Source organism: Bos mutus, chromosome 5 (genome assembly GCF_027580195.1).
Source record: "Bos mutus isolate GX-2022 chromosome 5, NWIPB_WYAK_1.1, whole genome shotgun sequence".
In the NCBI taxonomy this organism is placed as follows: Eukaryota; Metazoa; Chordata; class Mammalia; order Artiodactyla; family Bovidae; genus Bos; species Bos mutus.
In genome coordinates this window covers 104802723-104829093 of record NC_091621.1, presented here as the reverse complement: position 1 = coordinate 104829093, position 26371 = coordinate 104802723, and the positions used below count along the sequence as shown (strand labels likewise).

The window sequence follows — 26371 nt, the reverse complement described above, 5'->3', positions numbered from 1 at the left end:
AAGTTGCCCCACGTGGAGCCCTCGCCAAGCGCAGATCTCCCCCGTAACATGTGCGCCCTTCTGGGGGAGCGCTCAGATAATGCACAGTCATTTTTATGATTTCTGCCTCTCTTGGCCACCAGACCACTTGCCTCCTTGGGGCCCAGGCTGCCTCTTCCTCTCCCTGTATGGCACCTCGGGCCCACGTTTTCTCACAGGTGTGGTGAGGACCCGGTGCTTGTCATGGTCACCTGTCACACCCAGGTGAAAACTGTTGCCTTTTCTCTCCCCTCAGCCTAAAAGACAAAAATCAAGGCGAACTCATCCCCAGTGCTGAGATACACAGTGACATACCTGAGAGAGAAAGGTGAGTAAGAGCTGGCTCCAGACAAGGAGGTGAGGGTGCCAGGGACACCTCTCCTGGAGGCCTCTCTGGGATCCTGAGGGCCCCACAGGCCAGAGGATGGGAGGAGCTGGAACCTGGGCACGGGGGGATGACCAGGATGGGCAGGGCTCAGGCACAGTGGCTCCAGCCACCTGGGCTCTCTGGGTTTGAATGCTGGCTCTGCTGTGTACTAGCTGTGTGGCCTCAGGCGAGTTGCTCACCCTCTCTGGGCCTGTTTCCTCATCTGTCCAGTGGGGTTGATAGCAGCGCCTGGTGCACGGGGTTGCTGTGGAGCCCAAGTGAGGGGTGTGTGCGGTGCTTCACACGCCTCCGGTCCTCTATCACGAGAGATACGCTTGGTTTGTAGACACCATTGCCAGTGGGGGGTGGGGGTGGTGTGCTCAGTGACTTGGGGGTGAGCCTTGTGGCTCCTCCTAGACCCCTGAGGCCAGAGCTCAGATCCACAGGAAAGGTGCACGGAGGTGTCTTTTACCCTAACGGGAGGAAGACCATTCTCAAGAGAAAGGGCTGCCAGCGAGGGGTGGTCCCCTGCAGATTCAGATGCACGAGCTGTGGGGGTCAGTGCATCAGAGGGGGACTGGGGTCCCTGGGGGTGATTCCCAGCATGTCCCAGGAACTGCCTGCTCAAGGCATAAAAAGTTCTCTGAGACCACAGCGCCCAGGCTGGAGGGTCTATGGTTGGCCGCTTGGAGCTCTGTCTCCTTCGACGTTTCTTTCTACTCTGTTGTTAGAGTACTGCCCTTTCCATTATGTATTTCAGGAATGGACAAAAAAACTTGTGGATAAAAAAATTTCATAGAAACTGTGGAAGGGAGTTTTCCTTTTTTAAAAAATGTATTAATTCCCTTATTTTATAAAAAATTTAACAAAACAAACAGCCCACAGTAGAAATTCACTCTATGTTTGTTGAAGGATATGTGGATTAAACGTGTATTCATTGGACACTCGGCTGCATTTGGCCCTGGTCTAGGCTCTAGGGCTGTCATGGTGACTGCAATACACAGCCTGTGTCCCTTCCAGGGGCCGTAGCTATGACAGCTACAGACTGACACAACAGGGATGAGCCGGTCATAGAGGTCAGGGGAACCTGCGCTCTGACACACGGGCGGCTGTGTAACAAATAGCCACAAACTTAGGAGCTCAAACAGCATAAATTTATTATAATGTCTGAGGTCAGAAGTCTGGCCTCGGGGGTTGGGTTTTCTGCTCAGGGTCTCACTGGGCTCAACTTAAGGTGCTGGCCAGGCTGTGCTCTTTGCTGGAGGCTCCGGGCAAGACTCCACTTCCACGCTCATCCACTGCGTCAGTCAAGTTCAGTTCTTGAGGTTGTAGTTCCAAGTTGCCTACGTCTTTGCTGGCTGTCAGCCAGGGGTCTCTTTCTATTCCTAGAGGCAGCCTGCTTTCTTTGCTGTGTGACCTCTCCCTGGAGAAACCCCCACACCTCGAATCCTTGCCCCACATGCTTTGAGTCTGTGTTGCCAGGAGGAACCTGGGTCCCTCTTATGAGGCTCACCTGATTAGGCCAGACCCACCCTGGATAATCTCCGTATCTTCAGGTCAGCTACGCTGGACCTGCATTCCCTCTGCAGAGTCCCTTCACTGCAGCACCTGGACTAGTGTTTGAATGAATCCGCGGGACCCCAGGGCCCAGGAGCCTGGGGGCCATGTCAGAATTCTGCCCACTATAGTCACTCAGCAAGAAAGAGAAGAGGGGCCCCTAGGCAAGGGGAGTTGCGGGTGTGGAGGGTGAAGGTGGCAAGGAGCGTGGAGCCGGTGGGGGCTGGACAGAGGGCTTAGAGGGGCAGGGGGGCGCTGGGCAGGAGAGCCGGGCAGCAGTAGGCAGGCCCGTAGGTCTGTGGTATGGGCTCGCAGGCAGCTCTCCCATGACTGATGGAGATGGGAAGAGCTCCGTGCCAGAGCCGATGAGGTTTGGAGCAGGTGTCAAACAGCTCACCCAGCGTCAGCGTGGAGAGACTGGGGAGGGAGGGAGCGGCGAGCATGGGGGTCTGGGGCCCGGTGCTGTCCTGCCGAACATGGACATGCTCTTTGTCTGCACTGTCCAGGACGGTAGCCACTGGCCGTGTGTGGCCGTTGTCCAACGGAGCACTGCGTGTGTGGCTCGTGTGCCGAGCCTGGGTAACTTGATTTAATTTTAATTGCACAAATGTCAACCACCATGGGCAGCTAGTGGCCGCCATATAGGCCAGGTCAGCTCTAGTCACTGGGGAGAAAGGGGAGCAGCATGTTCGGGGGCATCCTGGGGGCCGGGCTGGGGCCATGCATTACCCCGTTCATCCTTCCCGCAGCCCTTGGAGGCAGGTGCTCCAGGCTTACTTGGCGGACGAGGCAGCTGAGGCTCAGAGGCTGAGTGCTTTCTCTGAGGTCACACAGCTGGCCCGAGGCAGCGTTGTTGGGCAGACCCCATCTATCTGCCTGAAGCGTCAGCCTCTTCCACTCTCCCTTTCTGGGGTCCACAGAGGTGGGGAATCAGGTGGGACTGGGGAATATGGAAAAAGTTTGATTTAAGAGGAATAAACACAGGTGGGTGTAGGGCTAGTGGAGAGAAGATGAGCCAGGCTGGAGAGCGTTCCCTGCCAGCCGCAGTGAGGGGATGCGTGGGCAGGGCAAGTCATGGAACGTTCTAGAAACCTCAGATGCTGGGCCCTGTGAGATGCCTGGAGACTCTCCCCACAGGACTCCACACCGAGGGCCTGTTCCGGAGATCAGCCAGTGTCCAGACGGTCCGCGAGATCCAGCGGCTCTACAACCAAGGTGAGTGGCTCCCTGAGACCCTTCCCGTCAGTCTCCTGCCCAGCCAGCCTCACAGGGGCCTCCGGGGCCCCAGGGCCCACACTTGAGCCAGCGGAGCTCCTCCCACTCCCGACCCCAGAATAGCCCAGATTTGGGGGACAGCTGCCCCAGCGCGTCTGTACCCAAACCCCAAGCCTCCCCTCTCAAGCCTGGGGACAGTGTAAGCCAGGCCTGACCTCAGGATGCTCTTGTCCAGGCAGGACTGGGTCATATGGCAGAGAATCAATAGTGTCCCCAGGAGATTTCCATGGTGGCCGAGTGGCGAAGACTCTGCACTCCTCACATGGGGGCCTGGGTTCAATCCCTGGTCAGGGAGCGAGATCCCACGTGCTACAACAAAGATTAAAGACCCCACATGCTGCAATGAAGACTCTGTGCCAGCAGATTCATTCATTAAAAGCCCAGTGTCCCCCAGCCTCCGCCGGGCCCCGTGAGAGGCAGGGGAGGGCAGGTGACACCATTGGCAGGGAGGGACAGTGCCGTGTCCTGGCATCGGGCTCCTCCCCTCAGGAGGTTTCAAGCCATTTTGAGTCCGAGCCTGCTCTGCAGCTGGAGTCCCCAGCCCAGTGTCAGAACTCAGACACCCACCCTTGTGTGTCCAGGGAAGCCCGTGAACTTTGATGACTATGGGGACATCCACCTTCCAGCCGTGATCCTGAAGACCTTCCTGCGGGAGCTGCCCCAGCCGCTGCTGACCTTCGAGGCCTACGAGCAGATCCTCGAGATCACCAGTACGTACCTGCCGGAGTGCCAGCCAGGGGTGCCCAGGGTGCTGGCCGAAGGCCGGGGGGTTGGGGCCGGGCTGCCCGGCCCCCTGCTGTTTCCCTCCGGTGCTGCGGGCCAGGAGAGGGGCTGTCCCCCCTGGACCCCCGCCGGCCTCGGCCAGGCCAGCCCTGCCCATGGTCAGGGGACACGGGGTCAGGGGTTATCAGATACCCCTGGGCCCAGAGGCGGGGTCTCGGAGGGCATCTCTAGATCTGGGGTACGTCGCCCTGGTCAGAGTGCACCCCCCTGCACTGTTCCGCAGGATCTCTACTTCTAGCACCTCAACTTCCTCGTCTAGAAACAGGGGTAGCCACCCCCGCCTGCTGTTACAGAAAAAGCTATGCATGGCCCTTGAGAAAGCACAGTGAGGCACCCATTGTGGGGCAGGGGGGCATTGTGAGAGGTATAGGGACCACTGTAGCGGGGAGACAGACTGGGCTCAACTCCAAATACCGCAAGCAGGAGGAGGGGCTTTACAGCCGAGCAGCTGGTGGACGGGTGGTCCGTGGATGGAAGAATACTCGGAGGAAATGGGCGTTGGGGGAGGCGGGGGTCGGATTCTGACTATACTGATCCAACAGGACTCTTGCTACCGGCAGACCAGGTGGCCCAACATCCCCTAGGGGGTGGGGGACAGGGGGATGAGGACCCATCAGATGGCAAGGGTGATCAGGGCTCCCGTTACACTAACTCACGGCTCTTCATAAAGGTGGACAGTGCAGAGACATAAAGAAGCCTGAAACCAGAGGCTTTGTTAATAAAAGAACTCTACAAAGCCTGACTAGAGTTTGAGGAGAGAGTCTCCCCAGATCGGTGAATGCCGGGGAGACGTGATGCGAGCTGCAGCTCTCGGGCGTGGTGATGCCCAGGAATGGACCAGGTGCACCGTGGCGCTGATCACTCCTAACAGCCAGTGAGGGCATGTCAGCGCTTCCTCGGTGGCTCAGTGGTAAAGAATCCGCCTGCAAATGCGGCAGACGTGGTTCTTTCCCTAGTCTAGGAGGATCTTCCCCCTGGAGAAGGCAATGGCAACCCACTCCAGTATTCTTGCCTGGAGAATCTCATGGACAGAGGAGCCTGGCGGGCTACAGTCCGTGGGGTCGCAAAGAGTCGGACACAACTTAGCAACTAAACAACAACAACAAGGCATGTCGGAGAAGCTGGAGGATGCTGGGAAAGCAGTGCAATCACACACTGTTGCTTTCAAATGGGATGACCTCTGCCCCCAGTGTTCCCCCAAAACTGGATTCGACTCCTGGTGGGTGTCAAGCCATAGACACAACCGAGCCCCCACTTCCTCCCTGCCCCTGCCCCATACACACACGGAGAGATTTGAGCAGGCACTCTGATCGTTTCTAACAATGAGAGTTAGAAGGCTCGAGGCTGTACCCCTAGGATGGTGACTCCAACAGCACATAAATTCCCGCCCGAGAAAGTACTTTTCGTTCCAGCCAAAACCAGTGGTAGACAGTTGCCTGACCCCACCTTAGAGCAGTTCCTGTAGAAAGCTTGCAATTATGAGCTACTTCTTTCCTCTTTATTTGCATCTCTACTCATTCTTTTTAAGAGCTGCCTATCATTCTATCAGCGTAGTTATTCTGAAGGCTGTGGACCCTGTCAGCGGTCATTCAACAACTCAGCTTGATTGAATCGTGATTCAGGCATAGGGTGGCCAGATTCAGCTTTTAAAAAACAGGACGTCCAGTCAAATATGAATTGCAGGTAAATTATGAACTCTTAGTATAAGTATGTATCTATGTGTGAGTAAGTATGCTAAACTGTTAGTATAAGTATGTTCCAAATATTGAACACGATATACCTGCACTAAAAAAGGATTTGCTGTTTATCTTCAATTCACATTTAACTGGATATCCTCTATTGTGTCTGGCAACCCTGCCCAGGGCGGGTGCATGTCTCCTTGGAGTGATGCAAGAAATCCTTGCAGAGAACGCTCTGGAGGAAACGGGCTTCCCAGGTGGCCTGTGGTGTCCGGAAAAAAAAGGAAACTGCCATAGGGATATTCCCAAGGTATAGCAAGGTTTAGAGCACCAACTCATAGCTAAACGGAATGGGACTCAGGTCTGGGCTTCGGCACACATCAGCTGTGTGACCTTGGACAGGTCACTTAACCTCTCTGAGCCCACTTTCCTCATCTGTATAAGATCGGGGTTGCTTTGAGAATGAAAGTTCATACACTGCTTAGCATGATTCCTGGCACACAGTAAGTGCTTGGTTCGTGGTGGCTTCGTCACAGCAAGCTGCTCCTTCCTGCTCACTTCCTTCTTTCTTGAAGGAACCATAGTAAAAGCCAGCGGTGGACGATGTACCATATCTGTTCTGGGACTGCAACGCTTAGAAAGAAAGATGTCGAGGCTGGAAAGCAGAGATCCGGGGCAACAAGACTTGTTGGTTCCTCAGAAATATTAACTCCAAGGGAATTCCTCGTCTGCTCAAATTACCCGGCAAGCACTTGAGTTCAGGGAAGAATGACTTCTGTTGAAAAACCAACCAGAGTGTTCACAGCAGGGAGCTCTGCGCCTTTCGGCAGAGGCTGTGTTAGTTCACAGTCACTGTACCCAGGGCTTAGTGGGAGGAGGTCTGGGTGCTGGAAGCTCGAGGTGTGTCCGTGTGTGCACGTGTGTCAGCAGCAGGAGCTTGGCGGATGCGTGTTGAGTAGCACGTCTGCACTCACAGTTTATGGAGCTCGAGGTGTGTCCGTGTGTGCACGTGTGTCAGCAGCAGGAGCTTGGTGAATGCATGTTGAGTAGCATGTCTGCACTCACAGTTTATGGATTGGCGGATGCATGTTGAGTAGCACGTCTGCACTCACAGTTTATGGAGCTCAGTGGGGTGTGTGGTGGGCGGAGACACTGGAGGCGCTCGGTCTGCTTGGCTGCTTCCAGACCCCTCTGGGTGTGGGGCCCTGAGCTGTGGATTGTAAACAGGTTGAGTTCGTCCAGAGCAGGGTCCACGTGCTTTTTCTGTAGAGTCAGATAGTAAATGTTTTAGGCTGTGTGCACCAGACTCAGCCATCATGCAAAAGCAGCCATGGACAAATGAATGGATGTGGGTCTGTGCCAATAAAGCTTTACTGACAGAAGTAGGCCACTGGCCCTCGGCCTGTAGTTTGTATCGACCATCCCATCCATAAGCTGATCTGGCTCCCGGGGGTCATGGTGGGGAGCAGTCATGCTGCCCGAGGTGAAGAAGTGGGCACAGCTCGGAGCAGAGCTTCCTTGGGAAGTGGGACCCAAGGCCCAGGCGGGGGGCAGTCTGTCCTCCCTCCCCGCGCCCCTGCCCATCCTTGGAGGGATGCAGGAAGGGGACGCTCAGGAAGGACCCTTGGGCCATGGCAGGTGTGGAGAGCAGCCTGCGGGTGACCTGCTGCCGCCAGATCCTGCAGAACCTTCCGGAACACAACTACGCCGTCCTCAGCTACCTCATGGGCTTCCTGCACGAGGTGAGGGGGCCGAGCCAGTGCCCAGGCAGACCAGGCCTGGGTTCCCACCTCCCTCGACCCTGGAGCCCACTCTGGGCCTGAAGGGCCTCCTACAAGGCCTGGCTGGGCCACACCTCTGCCCGGCAGGTCATGGGACAGGTCAGGGGCGGGGGTGGGGTGTGAACAGGGGCTGTGTGCCCAGACCAAGGATGCTCAGAGTCTGCCGCCGGCGTGGGGCCTAAGCAGGAAGCGTCATGCGTGTCCTGGGCCTGCAGCACCATGAGCCACACACCGGGGGCCCTACGACAGTAGAAATGTCTCCTCTCCCGGCCCTGGGGTTGCTCTAAGTGTTGGCCGAGATGAGGGGGCAGCCCCTTTGGGGAGGTAAGTTCCCTACATGCTCTCCTTAACCCTCCAAGAGCACCTGCATGCCAGGGCCCCACCCCCTGAGTCCTGGGAGTGGAGGAGGAGGCTGGGATGGGGTGGGGAGGATGTTGCAGATATTCCGGAAGGAGATCAAGAGATCAGAGCCAGTGCCCTCCCTCCCCCCGCAGGCGTCAATGCCCATCCCTTCCGTTTTACAGGGGCGGTGGCCCAGGTCACATCGAGGGCGGGCGGCTCCAGCCTCCTCCAGGGAACACCGGTCACACCTCCTCTCATCTCCGCCTTGTTCTCACCCCAGGTGTCCCAGGAGAGCATCTCGAACAAGATGAACAGCTCCAACCTGGCCTGCGTCTTCGGGCTGAATCTGATCTGGCCGTCCCAGGGGGCCTCCTCCCTGAGTGCCCTCGTGCCCCTGAACCTGTTCACCGAGCTGCTGATTGAGTACTACGAGAAGGTCTTCAGTGGCCGCGGGGAGCGCGGGGCAGAGGCCAGCGAGCAGGGTGCTCCTGGTGCCAGAGGCTCCGTCCCCAACGAAGGTGCAGCCGCAGGAGACAGACCCGCCTCCAGCGACAGACCCGCCTCCGGCCTCGCCAGGCCCCCGCTCCCTCCGCGTCCCCTGACCACGGCCTGGAGACTCCTCTAGGAAACGTCAGTGGTGGTCTCTGCATCTGTGTTTTGTAAACTTGCCATTAAACGATCTAGGGAACCAACCCTCCGGTGAAAATTCCGTGGTTCTGATTCGTCAGCCCCTCTTGTTCGGTAATGGCAGGCTGAGACAAGATGATGGATCTGCTCTTGTTCGGTAATGGCAGGCTGAGACAAGATGATGGATCTGTTAGGATTGGGACTCGCCCGGCCTCCCTGAAAATGGGAATGTACTGGCTGGGCCTGGTACCAGGCATCTCCTGCTGCCGCGATGTCGCATAACAAACCATGCAGACCCAGTGACTTTGAGCAGCGGCCGCTGGTCACTGCCTGCGAGTCGGTGGGTCAGCGGGCAGTTCTGGTCTCTTCAGGACTTGCTTGGCAGGTATCAGGCACCAGGGTGGCTGGGGAGACTCCACCCTCCCGCAGGCATTGCATTTCCGTTTGATGAACGTGCACGCATTCCCTGGACATGAGCCAAGTCCAAGCAAGAGCACTGGCACGGTGGCTTACGAGCTTGGGTGGCGTCACTAACGCTCACACCCTGTCGGCCAGAGCTGGCCTCAGGGCCAAGGCCAGGGTCACAGCGCGAAGGGCAAAGGGTGCGGATAAGAGGAGGGGGAGAAACCGGGCCATCGGCTGCCCGAGGGCTGCAGGACGTGTCCTAGCCCTGTGGTCTCAGGCAGGCCAGCCACTTGGAGTTGAGAGATAGTCCTGTGTTCCCAGCTCCCCATTCAGTGAGGAACCGTGAAAAGTCACGGCTCCATATTGCCAGCAAAGAGCCCCCAATGTCCCTGATTGGCCGAGCCGAGGTCTCACCCTGGACAGGTGCTGTGTCCGGGGCAGGCACCGGTGGGCTGGCCTGGGTCAGGTGCCCCATACAGACCCCCAACAAAGGAGAGCTGGTGCCCAATGGGTCAGTGTGGGCAGGCCCCCACAACATACACCGCAGGCCAGGGTTTCAACAACAGGCCCTTGTTTTCTTGCTGTTGTGGAGGCCGGAAGCCCAGGGTCAGCGTGCCAGCAGGCTTTACTTCTGGCGAGGGCGCTCCCCCTGACATGCAGACGGCAACCTCCTCTCTGTCCTCAGGAGACAGAAGGGCCAGCTCTCTGGTGTCCCTTCTCATAAGGACACATGACCTGTCGGGCCTGGGCCCCACACTCATGACCTCATTTAACTTTAAGCAGAGACGTTACTTTTCCAACAAAGGTCCGTCTAGTCAAGCCTATGGTTTTCCCAGTGGTCATGTATGGATGTGCGAGTTGGACTGTGAAGAAGCCTAAGCGCCGAAGAATTGATGCTTTTGAACTGTGGTGTTGGAGAAGACTCTTGAGAGTTCTTTGGACTGCAAGGAGATCCAATCAGTCCATTCTGAAGGAGATCAGCCCTGGGTGTTCTTTGGAAGGAATGATGCTAAAGCTGAAACTCCAGTACTTTGGCCACCTCATGCGAAGAGTTGACTCATTGGAAAAGACTCTGATGCTGGGAGGGATTGGGGGCAGGAGGAGAAGGGGACGACAGAGGATGAGATGGCTGGATGGCATCACTGACTCGATGGACGTGAGTCTGAGTGAACTCCGGGAGTTGGTGATGGACATGGAGGCCTGGCGTGCTGTGATTCATGAGGTCGCAAAGGGTCGGACACAACTGAGCAACTGAACTGAACTGAACTCTGTAAGGAGGGCTTCCTTGGTGGCTCAGACAGTAAAGAATCTGCCTACAAAACAGGAGACCTGCATTCGATCCCTGGGTTGGGAAGATCCCCTGGAGAAGGGAGTGGAAACACATCCCAGTATTCTTGGCTGGAGAATCCCATGGACACCTGGAGCTACTTCCTGAATGGAGAGTATGGGCGCCGTGCTCACCTCCTGCCTCTTCTCACCTCCACATTCACTCCACTCCCACCTGTGGCTGTGGTCGTCTGCCTGCCTGTCCTCGTCTCTGTAAGGGAGGGGACATGTGCCCACTGAGCCATCTCCCAGTGCCCAGCAGTGAGTGGGTGACACCTCGTTTCAAGGACCCAGCAGACTGAGAGCAGGGGAGCATCCTCTTGTTTCTCTGATGCGGGTTCTGTGTCGTGTCCAGGCCAGAGCACAGCGTCCCCAAGTCCCGACCATTCAGGTGGTAAAGACATTGGTCCTCCCTGTGGCTTCTGGGGCAGAGGAGGTGGGGGCTGGTGGCAGGTGCTGGAGAGGAGACCCTCCCACTGACACAGCACGTCCTCCTGGGGAGAGGCAGGCCCACCCCAGCAGCGTGGGCTGTGGAGTCCCAGTCCAAGGTCACAGGTGCGAGGCCTTGCACCAAGGCCACAGACACAGAGCCCAGAACCAAGGTCACCTCTAGAACTGACTGAGCCCCTTTGTAACTGCTGCCAAAAGCCCCCCTGATCATCACCAGCCAGTTTCCTGACCCCAAGTTAGGCAAAAATGCCCACCCTCTGCTCACCCTATAGCCCCTAACCAATCACCTAATAGTACCCTTCCAGCAGGAATGTTCTTTGTCTTGAGGCTATAAAAATTGGCTACTAACCCACAAAAGCTGCGACAAACCTAGACAGTGTATTAAAAAGCAGCGACATCACTTTGCCGACAAAGGTCCGTCTAGTCAGAGCTATTGTTTTCCAGTAGTCATGTATGGATGTGAGAGTTAAAAAGCAGCGACATCACTGTGCCGACAAAGGTCCGTCTAGTCAGAGCTATTGTTTTCCAGTAGTCATGTATGGATGTGAGAGTTGGACTATAAAGAGAGTTGAGCACTGAAGAATTGATGCTTTTGAACTGTGGTGTCGGAGAAGACTCTTGAAAGTCTCATGGACTGCAAGGAGATCCAACCAGTCCATCCTAAAGGAAATCAGTCCTGAATATTCATTGGAAGGACTGATGCTGAAGCTGAAACTCCAACACTTTGGCCACCTGATGCGAGGATCCAACTCATTGGAAAAGACCCTGATGCTGGGAAAGATTGAGGGCAGGAGGAGAAGGGGACGACAGAGGATGAGATGGTTGAGTAGCATCACCAATTCAATGGACATGAGTTTGATCAAACTCAGCCAGATAGTGAAGAACAGGGAAGCCTGGCGTGATGCAGTCCGTGGATCACAGAGTCAGACACGACTTAGTGACTGAACAATAACTCATGAAAACTTTGGCTGTCCCTGGAGCTGGCCCGCTATTCCGACAGCATCCCGTCAGCTCTGCCTGATGGGTCAAGAGCTCGGCCGCCGTGCTCCCAGTGCCCACATTGTCTCTGCTCTTTGTTCTTAATGAACTCACTCCCTTCTGCAATGCTCTGTGTCTGGAAGTTCTTTTCCGACCTGTGCTGGGACAGGTCCCTCCCGTGAGGGTCTGAGGATGACACACGGCCACGCGGGCCACACGCCGGAGGAGACTTTGCCACCCTCACTGGCCCCTGCGGTGTGGGGGCTGCTGCAGAAACACCTCCCACCTGCCTCTGCCTCCTGGTGGAGCCCAGCCAGATGGGCGTTCAGGGTTGGGGCTTGAGCGGCTCTAAGTAACAGCCCTCTCCCTGCCCAGACTGAGAACATTGAGGAAGAGGCAGACTCAGGAGCCCCTCTGGGGGTCAAAGTGTCTGCTTCAAGCTGGCCAGGGCCCTGCCTGCCTGTGCTCTGTCTGTGGCCAAGGGTGCTCGCTAACTAGTCACCCTAATTTTGACAAACACTGCCTGATCGCTGAGCCTGGGGAAGATGCGGGCCAGAGGCCATGTGTTCTGCAGGCAGTTGGCTCCAGACCTCCGAGTTCCACCGTCATAATATTCCCTCCTCTTCCCACGGGAGGGGCGAGGGGGCGGGAAGAGAGGCCGGGAGGATTAGTCCTCCCTGGCGAAGTCCCTCCCCAATCTGGGGCAGGTGGGCCTACGTGTCTACTCCGATCATCTCATTTCTGGTCTACAGACGAGGACCTGGGGGACCAGAGAGGTACAGGAACTTACTCTAAGTCACACAGCTTACACGTGGCAGAGCAGGGATTCAGATCTGTGCAGCCCTGTGCTGTGGGGGCCAAACAGAGGGGTCAGGGCCCCCGTCTCCCCACCGCACAGTGGAAGGGGATGTTCACACTCCACACTCCCCTCCAGCTGCCAGGGCACCGGCTCAGAAACCACGAGACCTGAGACTGAATCAGCTCCACCGCAAGTCTGATCAGATGCAACCTCCTGGCCCGGCTTCCTGTCTGAACACATTTGAACGATCCCGTGAGGACGTCAGGGTTTGTCTGCCCAGTGTTGGCAACAGCCAAGGCTTGGAAACCACCTGCGTGCTCCTTGGTGGATGAAAGGACCGAGAAGGTGTGATTATGTGCTCAGTGGGAGATTATTTAGCTGTAGAAACAAGGAAATCCTACCACTTGTGACAACATGGATGGACAACATTGAGGATGCTACGCTAAGTGAAGTAAGTCAGGGAGAGGAAAAAAACCCTATGATCCCATTTCATATGCAGAACAAAAACACCAGTGTCATAGAAAAAGAGATCAGATTTGTGGTTACCAGAGACAGGAGGTGGGGAGAGAATTGGAAGACAGTGATCAAAAGTCACAAACCTCAGCCGTAAGATAAGTAATACTAGGAATACAACTAACAATTGGATGACTATACCCACTCCTGCTGTCTGATACATAGGAAAGTTGTCAAAAGGGTAGGTACTAAGCGTTCTCATTACACGGAGAAATTGTTTTCTTCTTATTGTATCTATATGAGATGATGAATGTCAGCTGAACCTCTTATGATAGTCATTTCACGATACATGTACATCAGATCCACATGCTACATGCCTTAAACTTACCCAGTGGGTGGGAGGGGGGTTCAAGAGGGAGGGGACATATGTATACCTGTGGCCGATTCCTGCTGATGTATGGCAAAAATCATCACAATATTGTGAAGTAATTATCCTCAAGGGCTTCCCTTGTGACTCAGCTGGTAAAGAATCCGCCTGCAACGCGAGAGACCTGGGTGCGATCCCTGGGTTGGGAAGTTCCCCTGGAGAAGGGAGAGGCTACCCACTCCAGTATTCTGGCCTGGAGAATTCCATGGACCGTACAGTCCATGGGGTTGCAAAGGGTCGGACACGACTAAGCGACATTTACACACAATTATCTTCTAGTTAAAAATGAAATTTAAAAAAGAAAAAGAAAAAAAGCTTCGTGATGTATATCAATTAGTTCTCAGTAAAACTGGAGAGAAAAAAGGTTTGTCTACTGCCAAACTCTATTTTGGACACTTCCTGGTTGGACCAGAATCATCTACATCTTTGGGCTTAAAACAGCTCTGGGTCACCCAGGTGGCTGTCCACGCTCCTCCCCACCCCCACCCAGCCCTGGGCACACCTCTTCAGCAGCTGCAGTCACCCTAAGTAGATGGCGAATGTTCACAAAAGCCACGGGAGTTCAGGCCTTCCGAGCCCAGCGGCCTTCCGCTCGGGATGGACTCCAGAGGCTGCAGCCTGTGCTCGCTCCATGCCAGCCTCCCCGAGCTGGGCGGCCGCAACCTGTGTCCTCATGGCTCCAGGTCCAGTCCTGTGTCCTGGGCTCCAGGAGCACCCCAGGGCCTGCTGATCTGAGCAGCATAGCCTGTCTCCTCCTAGCCCCCTCTTTCTCACCTGTCTCTCCACATCCCCCCTCCTGGTTCTGGTCTGGCCCCCCACTCAATTGTGGCTCAGATGGTAAAGCGTCTGCCTGCAATGCGGGAGACTCGGGTTCGATCCCTGGGTTGGGCAGATCCCCTGGAGGAGGAAATGGCTACCCACTCCGGTACTCTTCCCTGGAGAGTCCCATGGACAGAGCCTGGTGGGCTACATACAGTCTCTGGGGTCGCAAAGAGTCAGACACGACTGAGCGACTTTCACCTTCTCTTCTTTCTCTCCATCCTTCTTTATCCATCTTCCAGCTTTGCCTCTCTCACAGCCAAGCGCAGCCAGAACGATGCTCTTGGACAACTTGAAAAGTATTGTTTCTTTTCTATTCCCCTACAAAGCTCTGTTTCTTTTCTCGTACATCCTTTTTTTCTTTTTTTTAAAACACGACCTTCCAGATCTAGCCAACCGCAGTCAGGCCGGGGGTGTGTGGGGGATGGGGCTTGGACCAGCCTGAGTGGGCTCCCCCGCCCCCGAAGTGTTCAGTTCGGAGCCCGAGGCAAACCCACCACGGGCCCCCCGGCCTCTGGAAGCGCAGCTGGCATCTGTGCCCCTCGCCCCCAGGAAGGCGTCTTGTTCTCAAACAGTTCGGAACAACCCGAAAACGGCCTCAGAGTTGTGCTGCCAGGAAAAGAAAAAAAAGTCTGAAATAAAAAAAATGATGGCTCCCTTAAGAGCACACCACTGTGAACACCAGAATTAACGGCGACATTAAATCAAATCTCATGCATTATGCAGGAAGGTTTACTGTGCGGAGCGCAGTTGTGAAATATATGTTTCAAATTTTCTGACGCCGAGAGGTGGCCCCGAGACGCTCTCCCGTGGCCGCTTTGATAGCAGCCTCCCTTTCACAGGCGATAATCGTGGAATCCCAGCGCCAGCGCTGCGTGGTCCTGTCACCTTCCCTTGTATCAGAGCACCGTTTCCACGGCAAGAGAAAACAATTATGGCGATAATGTGTTGGAGACCCACGCGGCACGAATCACCCTGAAACAATGAGACATGATGCCGGAACGAGGGCTCCAGAGTGTCTCTATTGACGCGGACGTGTGAGATGAATTGCCCAAACATTCACTTTTGTAGAAATGACAGAGATTTTAAGTGACTCCAGAGATTAGGCAGGCTGCCCAGGACTTGTAGCTGACATCTATCAGGAATTAATGAATCCTGCCCAGAGTAGAAGCGTCTGTAGGCAGAGCAAGTAGCTGGTCCATTCCAAGGAGCCCAGCAATGGGGGGCTGCCATCAGCGGGGAGCAGGCACTGGGTTCCCTGATTCTCATACAGGTCAGACTCACAGACCTTTGACCCCTAGGTGTGTCATGTTGCCCAGCAAGGGGAGTTCAAAGTGAGGAGGCTCAACTTGGGTTTCTGTCCTCCACGTGGGAGTGTGGCTGGGGTAAGTTCTTGGAGCTTTTTCTCGTTTGCATAATGGGAAAAACAATCTCCACTCTGCAGGTCTCTGTGTGCTTTGCAGCATCTGTTTTGTGCGAGGAGTAACAGTCTCACAATTATAGAGGTTGGGTGGTGAGGGGGGGTACACTTCCTGCCTTCATGGGGCTTGCAGAAGAGCTGGGGAGAAAAGCAAATAAAAGCACAAAATATGCCTTTTTTTATTTTTTAAATTATTTTTCATTTATATTTTTTCTTCCAATACCTTAAAACATTTATTTACTTATTTTTATTTTTCCATTTTTATTTATTTGGCTGTGCTGGGTCTTAATTGTAGCAAGTGGGAGCTTTAGTTGTAGCATGGGAACTCTTCGTTATGGCTTGTGGGATCTAATTCCCTGACCAAGGATCGAACTGGGGCCCCTGGCATTGGAAGCTCAAGGCATCAGCTGCTGTACCGCCGAGGAAGTCCCCAGATACATCTTTTTAGAGCTACCGCAGTATGAACAGGACTCAGGCAGGTGCAGGACAGAGGTGGGAGACAGGGGACGGTCCTGGCAGCTCCCAGGCTTGAGTGATTTGGGCCCTGAAGTGGGATCCTCCCCAGATATAGACGGGGTGGAAGAGGCAGGGCAATCCCTGCTGTTGGTTTGATAACAAAAAGCTTTCCTGTTTTGTTATCAGAAAAATAATTGCTCAGGGGAAAAAAAAATCACTGACAGAAAGAAAGTGCAAACAAAGGCAGTGAGCATCATTTACAATTTTACCACCCGCGGAGAAGCATTGTTAATATTTTGAGGAATTGGCACTTTCCTACACTGCTGGTAGAGATGTAAATTGGTACAATCACAATTTAGCAATCTGGTGAAGTTAAAGCTGATCCAGCAATTGTGAGTTGAGAGAAATAAACCAAAAAAAGAGGTACAGAGAATTACTGCAGGGTTGTCGTCAGAGCAGACAATCAGATGCGACCTGAGTGTGTCCATCAATAGAAGAAAAGGCAGATGAAGGAGAGTTACTTCATGAGAGTGAACAGTGTCCTGCAGGAAAAATGAACGAATTGGATCTGTACGTTTCCATGGGACTGAATCTCTGAGGATTATGCGGAGACGGGGAGAAGTTGCAGGATGATAAATACAGGGTGCTATGGCTTGTGTAAAGCTTTAAAACGCCCCAATCCTATATAGTTTATGAATCGAAAATATTACACGTCTGGAACAATATCCAGAAGGCATTTTCAAATTTTATTTAAGTTTTGACTGCACTGGGTCTCTGTTGCTGGGCTCAGGCTCTCTCTAGTCGCGGCAAGCGGGGGCTACTAGTCTCTACTTGTGGGGCACAGGCCTCTCACTGTGGTGGCTCCTCTTGTTTTCGAGCACAGGCTCTGATGCGTGTGGGGTTCTATAGCTGCAGCACGTGTGGGATCTTCCCAGAGCAGGGATTAAACCGGTGTGCCCTGCATTGGCAGGCGGATTCTTAACCACCAGACCACCAGAGAAGTCCCAGAAGGAATTTTTTTAAAAATTGAGTAGGAAGGTGGTCTTTAACTTTTACTTCGGTCTAAGTTTTTCTAAGGGGCTTCCCAGGTGGCTCCGCGGTAAAGAATCCACCTGCCTAAGCAGGAGACGCAAGAGACAAGGGTTCGATCCTTGGTTCGGGAAGATCCCCAGGAAGAGGACATGGGGACCCACTCCAGCATCCTTGCCTGGAAAATCTCCATGGACAGAGGAACCTGGCGGGCTACAGTCCATGGAGTCACAGAGAGCTGGACACGACTGAGCCACTGAACACACACATACATACAAGTGTTTCTAAGAACTCTGAGTGTAAATAAGTGCTCTGCTTCCAGTATGGCTGAATAACTCTCTTGGGACTTGACTTTTCCACAACATCTGTAAACGCTAGACAAAATACAGAAGAACATGGGTAAGCAGACAGAAGATCAACAACGGGCAGGCCCTGGAGAACGAGTGAGGACGGGCTGGAGGGAGGCCTACGCTTGGAGAGAGACGGTCCGGGACGAGCGTCCTTTACCCTTTACGTGCTTTAATCTGATCTGGGACTTTCAAAGTCGGCAATTCCGTTACAGTGGCTACATGGACAACAGGAACCAGGAGTCTTTTTGGCTTAAAGAGCAGAGGATAGAGTTTGGGACAGTCACTGGAAGGTGGGTAGGGAATTCTGGACAGGAGAGAGCCAGAGAGGGATAGTCTATATTTTGACCATTTAAACTCTGGTTAAAGTTCTGCCTGATCGCTGAGTCACAAATGTAGGATAGACACCAGCTAATGATAAAAGAACTGAACTGGGGTTTGAGCCACCAACTGACAGCGTTTGCAGTCAGGGCCCAGTTCAGTGCCTGCTAAAGCAAGCAAAAGCCAGCACTCTTCAAAGGACTGTAACAGAACACAGGGTCTCTACAACATAATATCCACAACATCCAAGATGTAATTAAAAATTATTCATCATACAAAGAAACAGGAAAATGCAATCCAGTCTAAAATAATCAATGATGTGTGTGGGGTGAGTCACTTCAATCATGTCTGACTCTTTGTGACCCCATGAACTGTAGCCCGCCAGTCTCCTCTGTTCATGGGATTCTCCAGGCAAGAATGCCTGAGTGGGTCGCCATACCCTCTTCCAGGGGATCTTCTGACCCAGGGATCGAACCCATGTCTCTTATGTCTCCTGCATTGGCAGGTGGGTTCTTTACCACTAGCACCACCTTGAAAAACAATCAATGGAGACCAACCTTAAAATAATGCAGGTGTTGAAAATAGCAGTCAAGGATGTTCAGTTCAGTTTAGTTCAGTCACTCAGTCATGTCCAACTCTTTGCGACCCCATGAATTGCAGCACGCCAGGCCTCCCTGTCCATCACCAACTCCTGGAGTTCACTCAGACTCATGTCCATTGAGTCAGTGATGCCATCCAGCCATCTCATCCTCTGTCGTCCCCTTCTCCTCCTGCCCCCAATCCCTCCCAGCATCAGAGACTTTTCCAATGAGTCAACTCTTTGCATCAGGTGGCCAAAGTATTGGAGTTTCAGCTTTAGCATCATTCCTTCCAAAGAAATCCCAGGGCTGATCTCCTTTAGAATGGACTGGTTGGATCTCCTTGCAGTCCAAGGGACTCTCAAGAGTCTTCTCCAACACCACAGTTCAAAAGCATCAATTCTTTGGCACTCAGCCTTCTTCACAGTCCAACTCTCACATCCATACAGAGCAGCTATTATACACACCCTTGAGTTCATAAAGGAAAATATGCTTAAAGTAAATGAAAAGAGAAGAAATCACACTGAAGAACAAAAATAGAAACCTTTAAAAACAGGGAAATTCTGTAAGACTATTTTTTACAAACAGAAAAGAAAAAGAAGCCCATTGGTGATGTTTAACAGGAGAATGGAGATGATAATACAGGAACTTCTATTATTTTTTTGAGGAACTTCCCTGGCAGTCCAGTGGTTAGAACTCTGTGCTTCCTCTGCAGAGGGTGCAGGTTCTATCCCTGGTTGGGGAACCAGGATCCCGCATGCCACGTAGCAAGGTCAGGAAATAAACGTGAAGTCAGTGACTGTAGATTTGGAAGTGACGCACACAGTGATTCTCTGGGGCTGATGTGAGCTGCTCTGACACCAGTGCCATGCTCCTAGAGGTGGCCCACCCCAGGCTGCCCCTGCCCCCCGCCCCGCTTTCTGGGCAATGCCTCCACCTCAAGGAGCCCAGCAGTGGAGGTCGTGGGGACCCCTCCTCCTGACTTAACCCCGGGGAGTGGGGGAAGCTGGGGGTGGAAGCACCGCCACACACACCCTCCTGGGGCCAGCCTTCCCCCGCCTGGCTTCCCAATCCCGCAGGGACCTGCCTGATGCTACTGGAAGCAGTGGGTCTCTGCCACCTGATGACAACAGGGACCCGATCAGAGCTGCCTGTGGGTAGGTGGGAGTCAAAACCAGGAATTCTTGGAGTGGGTGCTGGGGCCTCGCCAAACAAGAGGTAGCCGGTGAGGGTAGCAGAACCCACGGCCAGCACCTAGCTCTCTCTGCGGCCTGGTGTGGGGTCCTCCCGGGGGACCAGAGGCAGGAGGTGGGGGTACGGTGAGCAGCAGCCACCCGAAGCAGGACAGGCTGAGGCTGGGGTGGCCCAGCAGGGTGGTCTCACAGTCTCAGGTTGCAGCCACCTCCTGCTCAGACTTCTCCCTGGGGTGTACCTGGGGAGCCCCCAGCCACACCTTGAGCTGCTGCACAGGGGAGGGCAGGACATCGAGGTGGGGACCAGGAACCCCCGAGTAGCTTCACCAGACCCTGCAGGCGCTGTTCTCGGGGAGCCCCAGGGGGTCTGGGAGATGGGTGGGGGCACAGCAGAGTCTAGTTTAAGGAGTGCTGCCCACCACCATGGGACCCGCAGTCTGGGCTGAAAGTGCGGGGAGGGGCAGCGTGTGGTCAGGGACGCTTGGCCAGCCTGTGCCCCTTCATCTGTCCCCTCACACTCAGTAGAGTCACCTGGGGGCCAGGTCACCATCTGCAGCCCCCGACTGGCCAGCTAGCCAGGTCCAGAGTGCACGTGCCTGCGACTAGGTTGGGGCGGCTTCCAGCCATCCACACGGGCCCCATGTGACCAAGTGTCTAGCGTCCAGAGAGGCAGAGTGTCCAGGAACCATGGACTGGGATAAAGCCACCTGCTGGCCGTGTGACCTGAGTGTGTCTCCCTTTAGGTCCTGGTGCTTCAAGTCCCCTGGGAGGGGCTGACGTGTCAGAGCAGGTCCCAGGAAGGAGGCAGGTGGGGTGGGCACACAGTTGGCCGTCAGGGAACGGGGTCTTGGGCACGACGTCACTACATGGGCTGTGCGGGGGTAGATGAAGCCAGGGGGGCAGCCCTGGGTGGTCCTGAAGGGAGAAACCTCCAAGAAGCAGATCTCAGAATACCTGTGGAAGGTGTCTGTTATGGGTTGTGTCCCCCACAAAAGACACTGAAGTCCCTAGCCCCCCAGTATCTGTGAATGTGATCTGATTCAGAAGTAGGATGACACAGTTTATGTGTGACCACTGGGGAGATCCCAGCACAGACACATGGAAAGCCTGGAGGTGGGACGAGGCCCATGGGAACGCACGAGTGGGGGCCACACACACACGGACCCACCCGCAGTGTTCAGTGATTGCCCAAAAGCAGAGCCAACGCGGTCTGACCGGTCAGCCCGAGCAGGGGAGCGGGTGGGGGCGGGGAGCAGGAGGCGCTGGCTGCAGCAGACCCCGCTGGGAACTCCAGCAGACAGTCACTTTGTCCTCCATCCCATTCTCTGGCCACAGCTGACTGTCCGTCGATGGGCTCCTCACCCAGCTGGACCAACCAGAGTCCTCTACATCACATCTGGAGCAAGGATGCAGGCGGTCTGGCTTCCCAGTGTGACTAAGACCTGGGGCGGTTGTGGGACCCTGGGGCCATGCTGCCCAGGAGGCAGAGACAGGGGTCCTGTGGATCCTGAGAGGAGGAGGAGGGGGAGGAGGGAGGGAACAGTGTGCATGTGGCCCCTGGCTCCGCACGGAGCCTGCTCTGGGCTTCTGTTACTTATGATTGTCAATCCTGGCCCTAAAAGGGGTGCCTGCACCCACCCGGGGTTGGGGGATCTGTGCGTGGTAGCCCCGCCCAGGGTTCTTTCTTCCTTCCTTCCCTTGAGGTGGGATGAGGGCAGGACTCTGACCTTTACCCCCTCCAATCCCCATCTCCCTGCCCCCCGACCCCGTGCTCCCCGAGGCCTCTCTGTTGAAGGCAAGGAAACAAACCACAGGGCTCTGAAACCATCCATCGAGTTTAATGCATCGTACAGAAGGAAACTACATCGGCGTATTCAAGACAAACACTGCTTCTCTATCCTCACTAGCCATCGGACGGCCCTCCCTGTCCAAAAAAAGCTAAGTCTCAAGACACATCGGCAGCTACTCCTCCCGGGTCCAACCTTTCACATCCTCCCATTAACAATTTTTTCAAAAACATAATTCAATCCATCCGAGAAGAAAAACCAACCAACTGGAAAAAAAAAAAAAAGGAAAGGAACCTGAAAACGTTTACATCGCAAGCCACGCGGTAATGCATAATTGGCATCTCGAGTAACCAATATATAAGACGTGTGTCTCACAGTTCACTTTGTTCATCAATAAAAGAATATAAAAATCTTGTTCAGCCCAGTGTTAAGTGTATCAAAATAGATCTGTATCATACAGCACAGTTTCTCCCGGAGTCGTGGAAATGACAGGAGGGACCGTTGGCGGGCTGTGTGGGGCGCCGGCCAGCCTCCTTGCTGCGCACCCGGCATATGCGTGCGTGTGTGCGTGTCTGGGGCCACGTGTGCGCACGCACACGTGTGCACTGCGATCGGCACCGTGTGATATGCTGGGGGTGGGAGCCCCGTGGCTCCCAGATGCTCATCCTGTTGTGCTAAGTTCTAAGTCCCTCGGGGACTGGAGAAGCCGCAAGGCTTGACAAGCCTGCACAGCCCACCCCAGACACAGGAGCCCTTTGACGACGGCGGGCGCCCTCCCTCCGCTTTTGGGGCGACTGCAAGAAGAGGGACCCCCCCAGTCTCCCGAGGCCACTGGTCTCTCCCTCCCCCCTCCCCCCACTTCTTAAAAGCCGCTCTGGGCCCCTCTGGTTTGGCAGCCTCCCCCTCCGCCTGAGGGGGCTCCTGTTCATCCCTGGCAGCGGAGACCCTGGTGAGCGGGAAGCAAAGTCACCAAGTCCCCTTCACATTAAATTATCTCACAATAAAAACGCCATACAAAAATGTAAAGTTATTTTTTTGGCATAGTGTCTGTACTGGCAAGAAAAGAGGAATGGGATATCTTATCGGCTCTTCGAAAGGAGAAAAGAAAAGGCTTCGGTCGTTAAGTTGAACGATTCAACCCCAGGTGGAAAACCTGCCAAACGCCTCCCCAGCATGGCTGCGGCTCCATCTCGCCCAGAAACTCCGTGATAAAAAGCCACCGAGGGCAAGATGAACCCAGAAAGTCAGCAGAGGCGGGGAGGAGGCGTGCAGCGAAGGTACCCCCGAGGCCAGGGGCCAGACAGAGGCCCGGCCGACAGCAGCGTCCGACCCTCGGGAGCGTCCTTCAAGTTAGCTGCGATTCTCAACGCTAGTAACACTGATGATGGGGGCCGGGCGTCTGGAAGGCCTGGCGCGCCTGGTGGCCCCGTGAGGGCGGGCAGGCGGGCGGCGGAGTCTACCTAGGTTTGCTACCCACCTCTCGCTCCAACTAGCTCTACTACTCAGCTACGTCGTGACCTCGGCTCCCCTCCCACAAGCACGTAGGGCGCCTCGGCCCTTCTGTCGGGCGCGGGGCTGACTCGAGGCCGAGGAGACAGCTGTGCCCAGAAACCCGAGGCCTGGACAAGCCCCCCAGCAGTGGGGAGCTGACTCTGCACCCCGAGCTGGACTCCGGACGTCCTGTCTGACCGGAAGCAGGCAGGACTCCATCCCCAGAGTCCTGGCTCTGGGACTCTCATTCAGCTCCTCCTCCCTTCTTTCCTGTCTCTGTCTGGTTTTAGGTTTGACTGAAATTCATAGTGTGTATGAATTAAGGCTGACAGAACCCGCAGGTCTTGCAAGCAGGGTCCCAGTGACTTTCCGCAGGTGTGAAGATGGGTCCCGTGGGGGTCAGTTGTGCCCCTGGGGGTGCTGGAGGGCAGAGTGCATGGCTGCTGCTGAGGGCTTGGTCCAGGGCCCTGCCAGCAGTGGGGCGGGGCTGGTGGTCGTCATGGTGACCTGGAGCATCTGATCACCCTGCATCAGTCTAAGGAGGGCCCGCAGGCGGTCCAAGGACGACTGGGTGCCCCTCTGCCGGGCCAGCAGGCTTGTCTTGAGCTCCAGGCATTTCTGTTCAGGGAAAGTGTCAGAGAGAACGGTCTCAGCATTTAGCAATGCATGCCACCCGGGGCAGCCCCTTCTCCCAAAGTCCCTCCCTTCCCTCGCAGAGGCTGAAAGAAAGGAAGAGGGCCTCACACACCAGCTAGAAGCGAAAAACGGAATCCAATGGCAGTCAGATCCACAAGAGAAGTTGGTTTAGGACTCAGGGCTGGAACTGGTGTGTGTGCAGGGATGTGGGAGTGTGCTCCCTGTGGCTGGGGGGCTCCCAGCTGACCACACCGTCCCCGCCTCCTGCTGGAGGAAGCTCAGAGCCTGCTCTGGCTCAGCTGCAACCCCTGGGAAAGACCTTGAGCTTGTTGGGAAGGTCTTTCCTCTTTCTCTTGCCTGCTGTGTTCACGGCTTTTTCTAGCCCTTTAGGTTTCATGGCATCACAGTACAGTGGTTAAGCACTGAGGCCTCAAGTTAGAGTTTGAATCATTTGCTGCTTGGGCAAATAACTTCAACTTCCTGAGACTATGTCCAAAACGCCAAGATGGGAACAATCACAGGGCCTCTTCATAGAGTTATTGAGAGGATTAAATGAAATACAACATTTAAGAAGTTTTTACCAGGGCCTGACACTGCTGTCACCATCATCGCCACCAAATTCATCACCATCACCACCATCACCACCATCATGACCACCAGCATCACCACCATCACCACCATCACTACATCATCACCATCACCACCAGCATCACCACCATCATCACCACCAGCATCACCACCATCACCACCATCACTACATCATCACCATCACCACCACCACCAGCATCACCACCTTTTGCCACCACGCTACAGAGAAGAAACCATCATGCTGCCTTTATACAAGAAGAAACTGAGGTTCAGAGATAGGGCCTTGCTGAGGTCACAGAGCTGAGAAGGAGCAGAGCCAGATGTCCCGTGCCTTGATAACTACGTGTGTCCTGAGTCACAGAGCTGCCCTCTCCACCTGCTGACTCCCTGAACGACGCTGGTGAGTCTGCCCTCTTCTGGGGCCTCAGTAACCGGACAGTAACACTTTGATCTGCAATATCCCGTGGTCCCCCGGCAGACCCCGCCCACCCCACACACCTTCACGGCCGAGGCCAGGCGCCGGTCTCGCTCCTCCAGCTGCTGGCGCTCACTCTGCAGCTCACTGCCCCTCCGCAGCAGCTTCTGCTTCTCCTCTTCTTTGACTAGGAAAGAGGAAGGAGTAGGAAAGGGCCTGGGTCCCAGGCCCCACCGGGAACGGCAGGTAAGCTGGGGCTGGGCCGTGGCTGAGCAGGAGAGGCAAGAAGAATCCTAGGTCCATCCCTAGGGGTCACTCTGGCCACAACCTCCTGCAGGAGCCACAGGCTCTTGCCGGATGCTCAGGGGCTGAAATTCCACCTCCGCAGTAACTGCCCTGCACGCAGGATTAGTCCAAGGCTCCCTCTGTTCAGAGCTTTGGATCAGAGCAGCCTCTGCTGGGCTCAAAGTGAGTTCAGCAGTCCGAGGGCGGGGTTGAACAGAAGGGCGTCTCTGCCCCTTCCCAGCTGCCCCGATGTCTCACCTGTCTTGTGGGTGACGTAGGAGTGCACGATGGCCAGCATCCCGGTCCAGGGCACACCTCCATCTTTCTTTAAGGCCTGGAGGGCAGATGGGGGACTGAGCCAGCAGGCAGCCCAGGGCCCGCCACGCTCCGGCTGAGGAACCTGAGGCGGGGGGACGGGGGCGACAGGAGCACGGGCACGAGCTCTCTGGGCTGCCACACCCCCCTCTCCTCAGGTCCCCACAAAACCCAGTATGATGGGAACTCAATGTTTCCTAAAATAAAGAGGCTTCCTCATTGAAATAAAGAGGATTCCGCAATGATTTTACAAGTAACACATTCTATAGAAAAAATGTACTTTTAGAATAGCACTGAAACTTCCCACCACCCAGCCACACACAAGATTAACACCTGCAAGAATTTTCACCCAAGTTTTCTATTCTGCACCCTGTTTTTCTCAGTCAGATGGCTGATGATCAAACTAAACAGCAGCTACAAAACCTGTTTTTATTTTATTTTTAGTTTTTGAAAACGTAACCCCACATAGTGAACAAGTCCCAAAGAATTCCAAATTCCTTGTTAAAAAAAATCATTTTCAGTGACTCCATAATATCTCACTGAGTAAAGTGCCGGAATCTATTTCACTAACTCTTTGGTGGGGAAACCAGGCTGTTCCTATTTTATTATCTTTTATAAAGAAAAGCTGAGGGACTTCCTTCTGTACAGAACTTTACTTATATTGAACTGTTCCGTAGGTTCTATTCCTAAAAGCAAGACACCGGGTTTAAAAGGTGTACACATTTTTAAGGTAACGTCTAAGAGTGCTCATTTCACCACATCATTGCCAGAAGGGAATGTTATCGTTTTTGCTAATTTGATGGTTTTTCATTTGCATGTTGCTGTCAGTGAGAACTGGGCTTCCCTGGTGGCTCAGCTGGTGAAGAATCTGCCTGCGATGCAGGAGACCTGCGTTTGATCCCTGGGTTGGGAAGACCCCCTGGAGAAGGGAAAAGCTACCCACTCCAGTATCCTGACTTGGAGAATTCCACGGACTATATAGTCCACGGGGTCGCAAAGAGTCGGACAAGAATGAGCGACTTTCTAATGTGTTAACTGGTGCTATTTTTTGTGGTTTGTGTTATTAGTACACTAAGTTGGATCGCTAAATCAGCTGCAGAGGGACACCTCTGCTCGCTCTATACCCATGTCCTCAACTGGCAGTGTCTGAGATGGCCATGACGGGGGCTGTGATTGGCATCTACTGGGTGAGGCCAGGGACACCATTGAACACCCTACAGGGCATAGGACAGCACCCCCCAACAGATTATCCTGTCCCAAAGGTCAGCTGTGCTGAGGTTGCAAAGCCTGGTTCTCTACCCAGCCCCTCTTCTTGCACCTCTGCCTCTCACCCCGCCCCAGCCTGGCCCTCCCCGTCTCTGCTCACGGTGGGGATGACCCAGGAAGCAGGGACGGTTTGAGCAGCCTCAGATGTTGTGCCCGGT

At 54.6% G+C, this 26371-nt stretch overlaps 2 protein-coding genes across 2 annotated transcripts in view; one reads left to right on the top strand and one right to left on the bottom strand.

The window, feature by feature from the left end:
* The window catches only part of ARHGAP8 (Rho GTPase activating protein 8), a 56634-nt gene extending 42995 nt beyond the window's left edge, over positions 1 to 13639 (top strand). Inside the window, 6 exon segments of the mRNA XM_070371460.1 lie at positions 275 to 304; positions 306 to 346; positions 3080 to 3157; positions 3799 to 3927; positions 7318 to 7421; positions 8083 to 13639. Of these exon segments, the coding sequence (XP_070227561.1) occupies positions 275 to 304; positions 306 to 346; positions 3080 to 3157; positions 3799 to 3927; positions 7318 to 7421; positions 8083 to 8427 (727 nt within the window). The 3' untranslated portion in view covers positions 8428 to 13639.
* Positions 13640 to 22105: 8466 nt separating this feature from the next.
* The window catches only part of PHF21B (PHD finger protein 21B), an 86244-nt gene continuing 81978 nt past the window's right edge, over positions 22106 to 26371 (bottom strand). The window contains exons 11-13 of the mRNA XM_070370074.1: positions 24891 to 24966; positions 24431 to 24534; positions 22106 to 23326 (exon numbers count right to left, since the gene is read on the bottom strand). Coding sequence (XP_070226175.1) covers positions 23108 to 23326; positions 24431 to 24534; positions 24891 to 24966 — 399 coding nt within the window. The 3' untranslated portion in view covers positions 22106 to 23107. The remainder of the gene's footprint in view (positions 23327 to 24430; positions 24535 to 24890; positions 24967 to 26371) is intronic.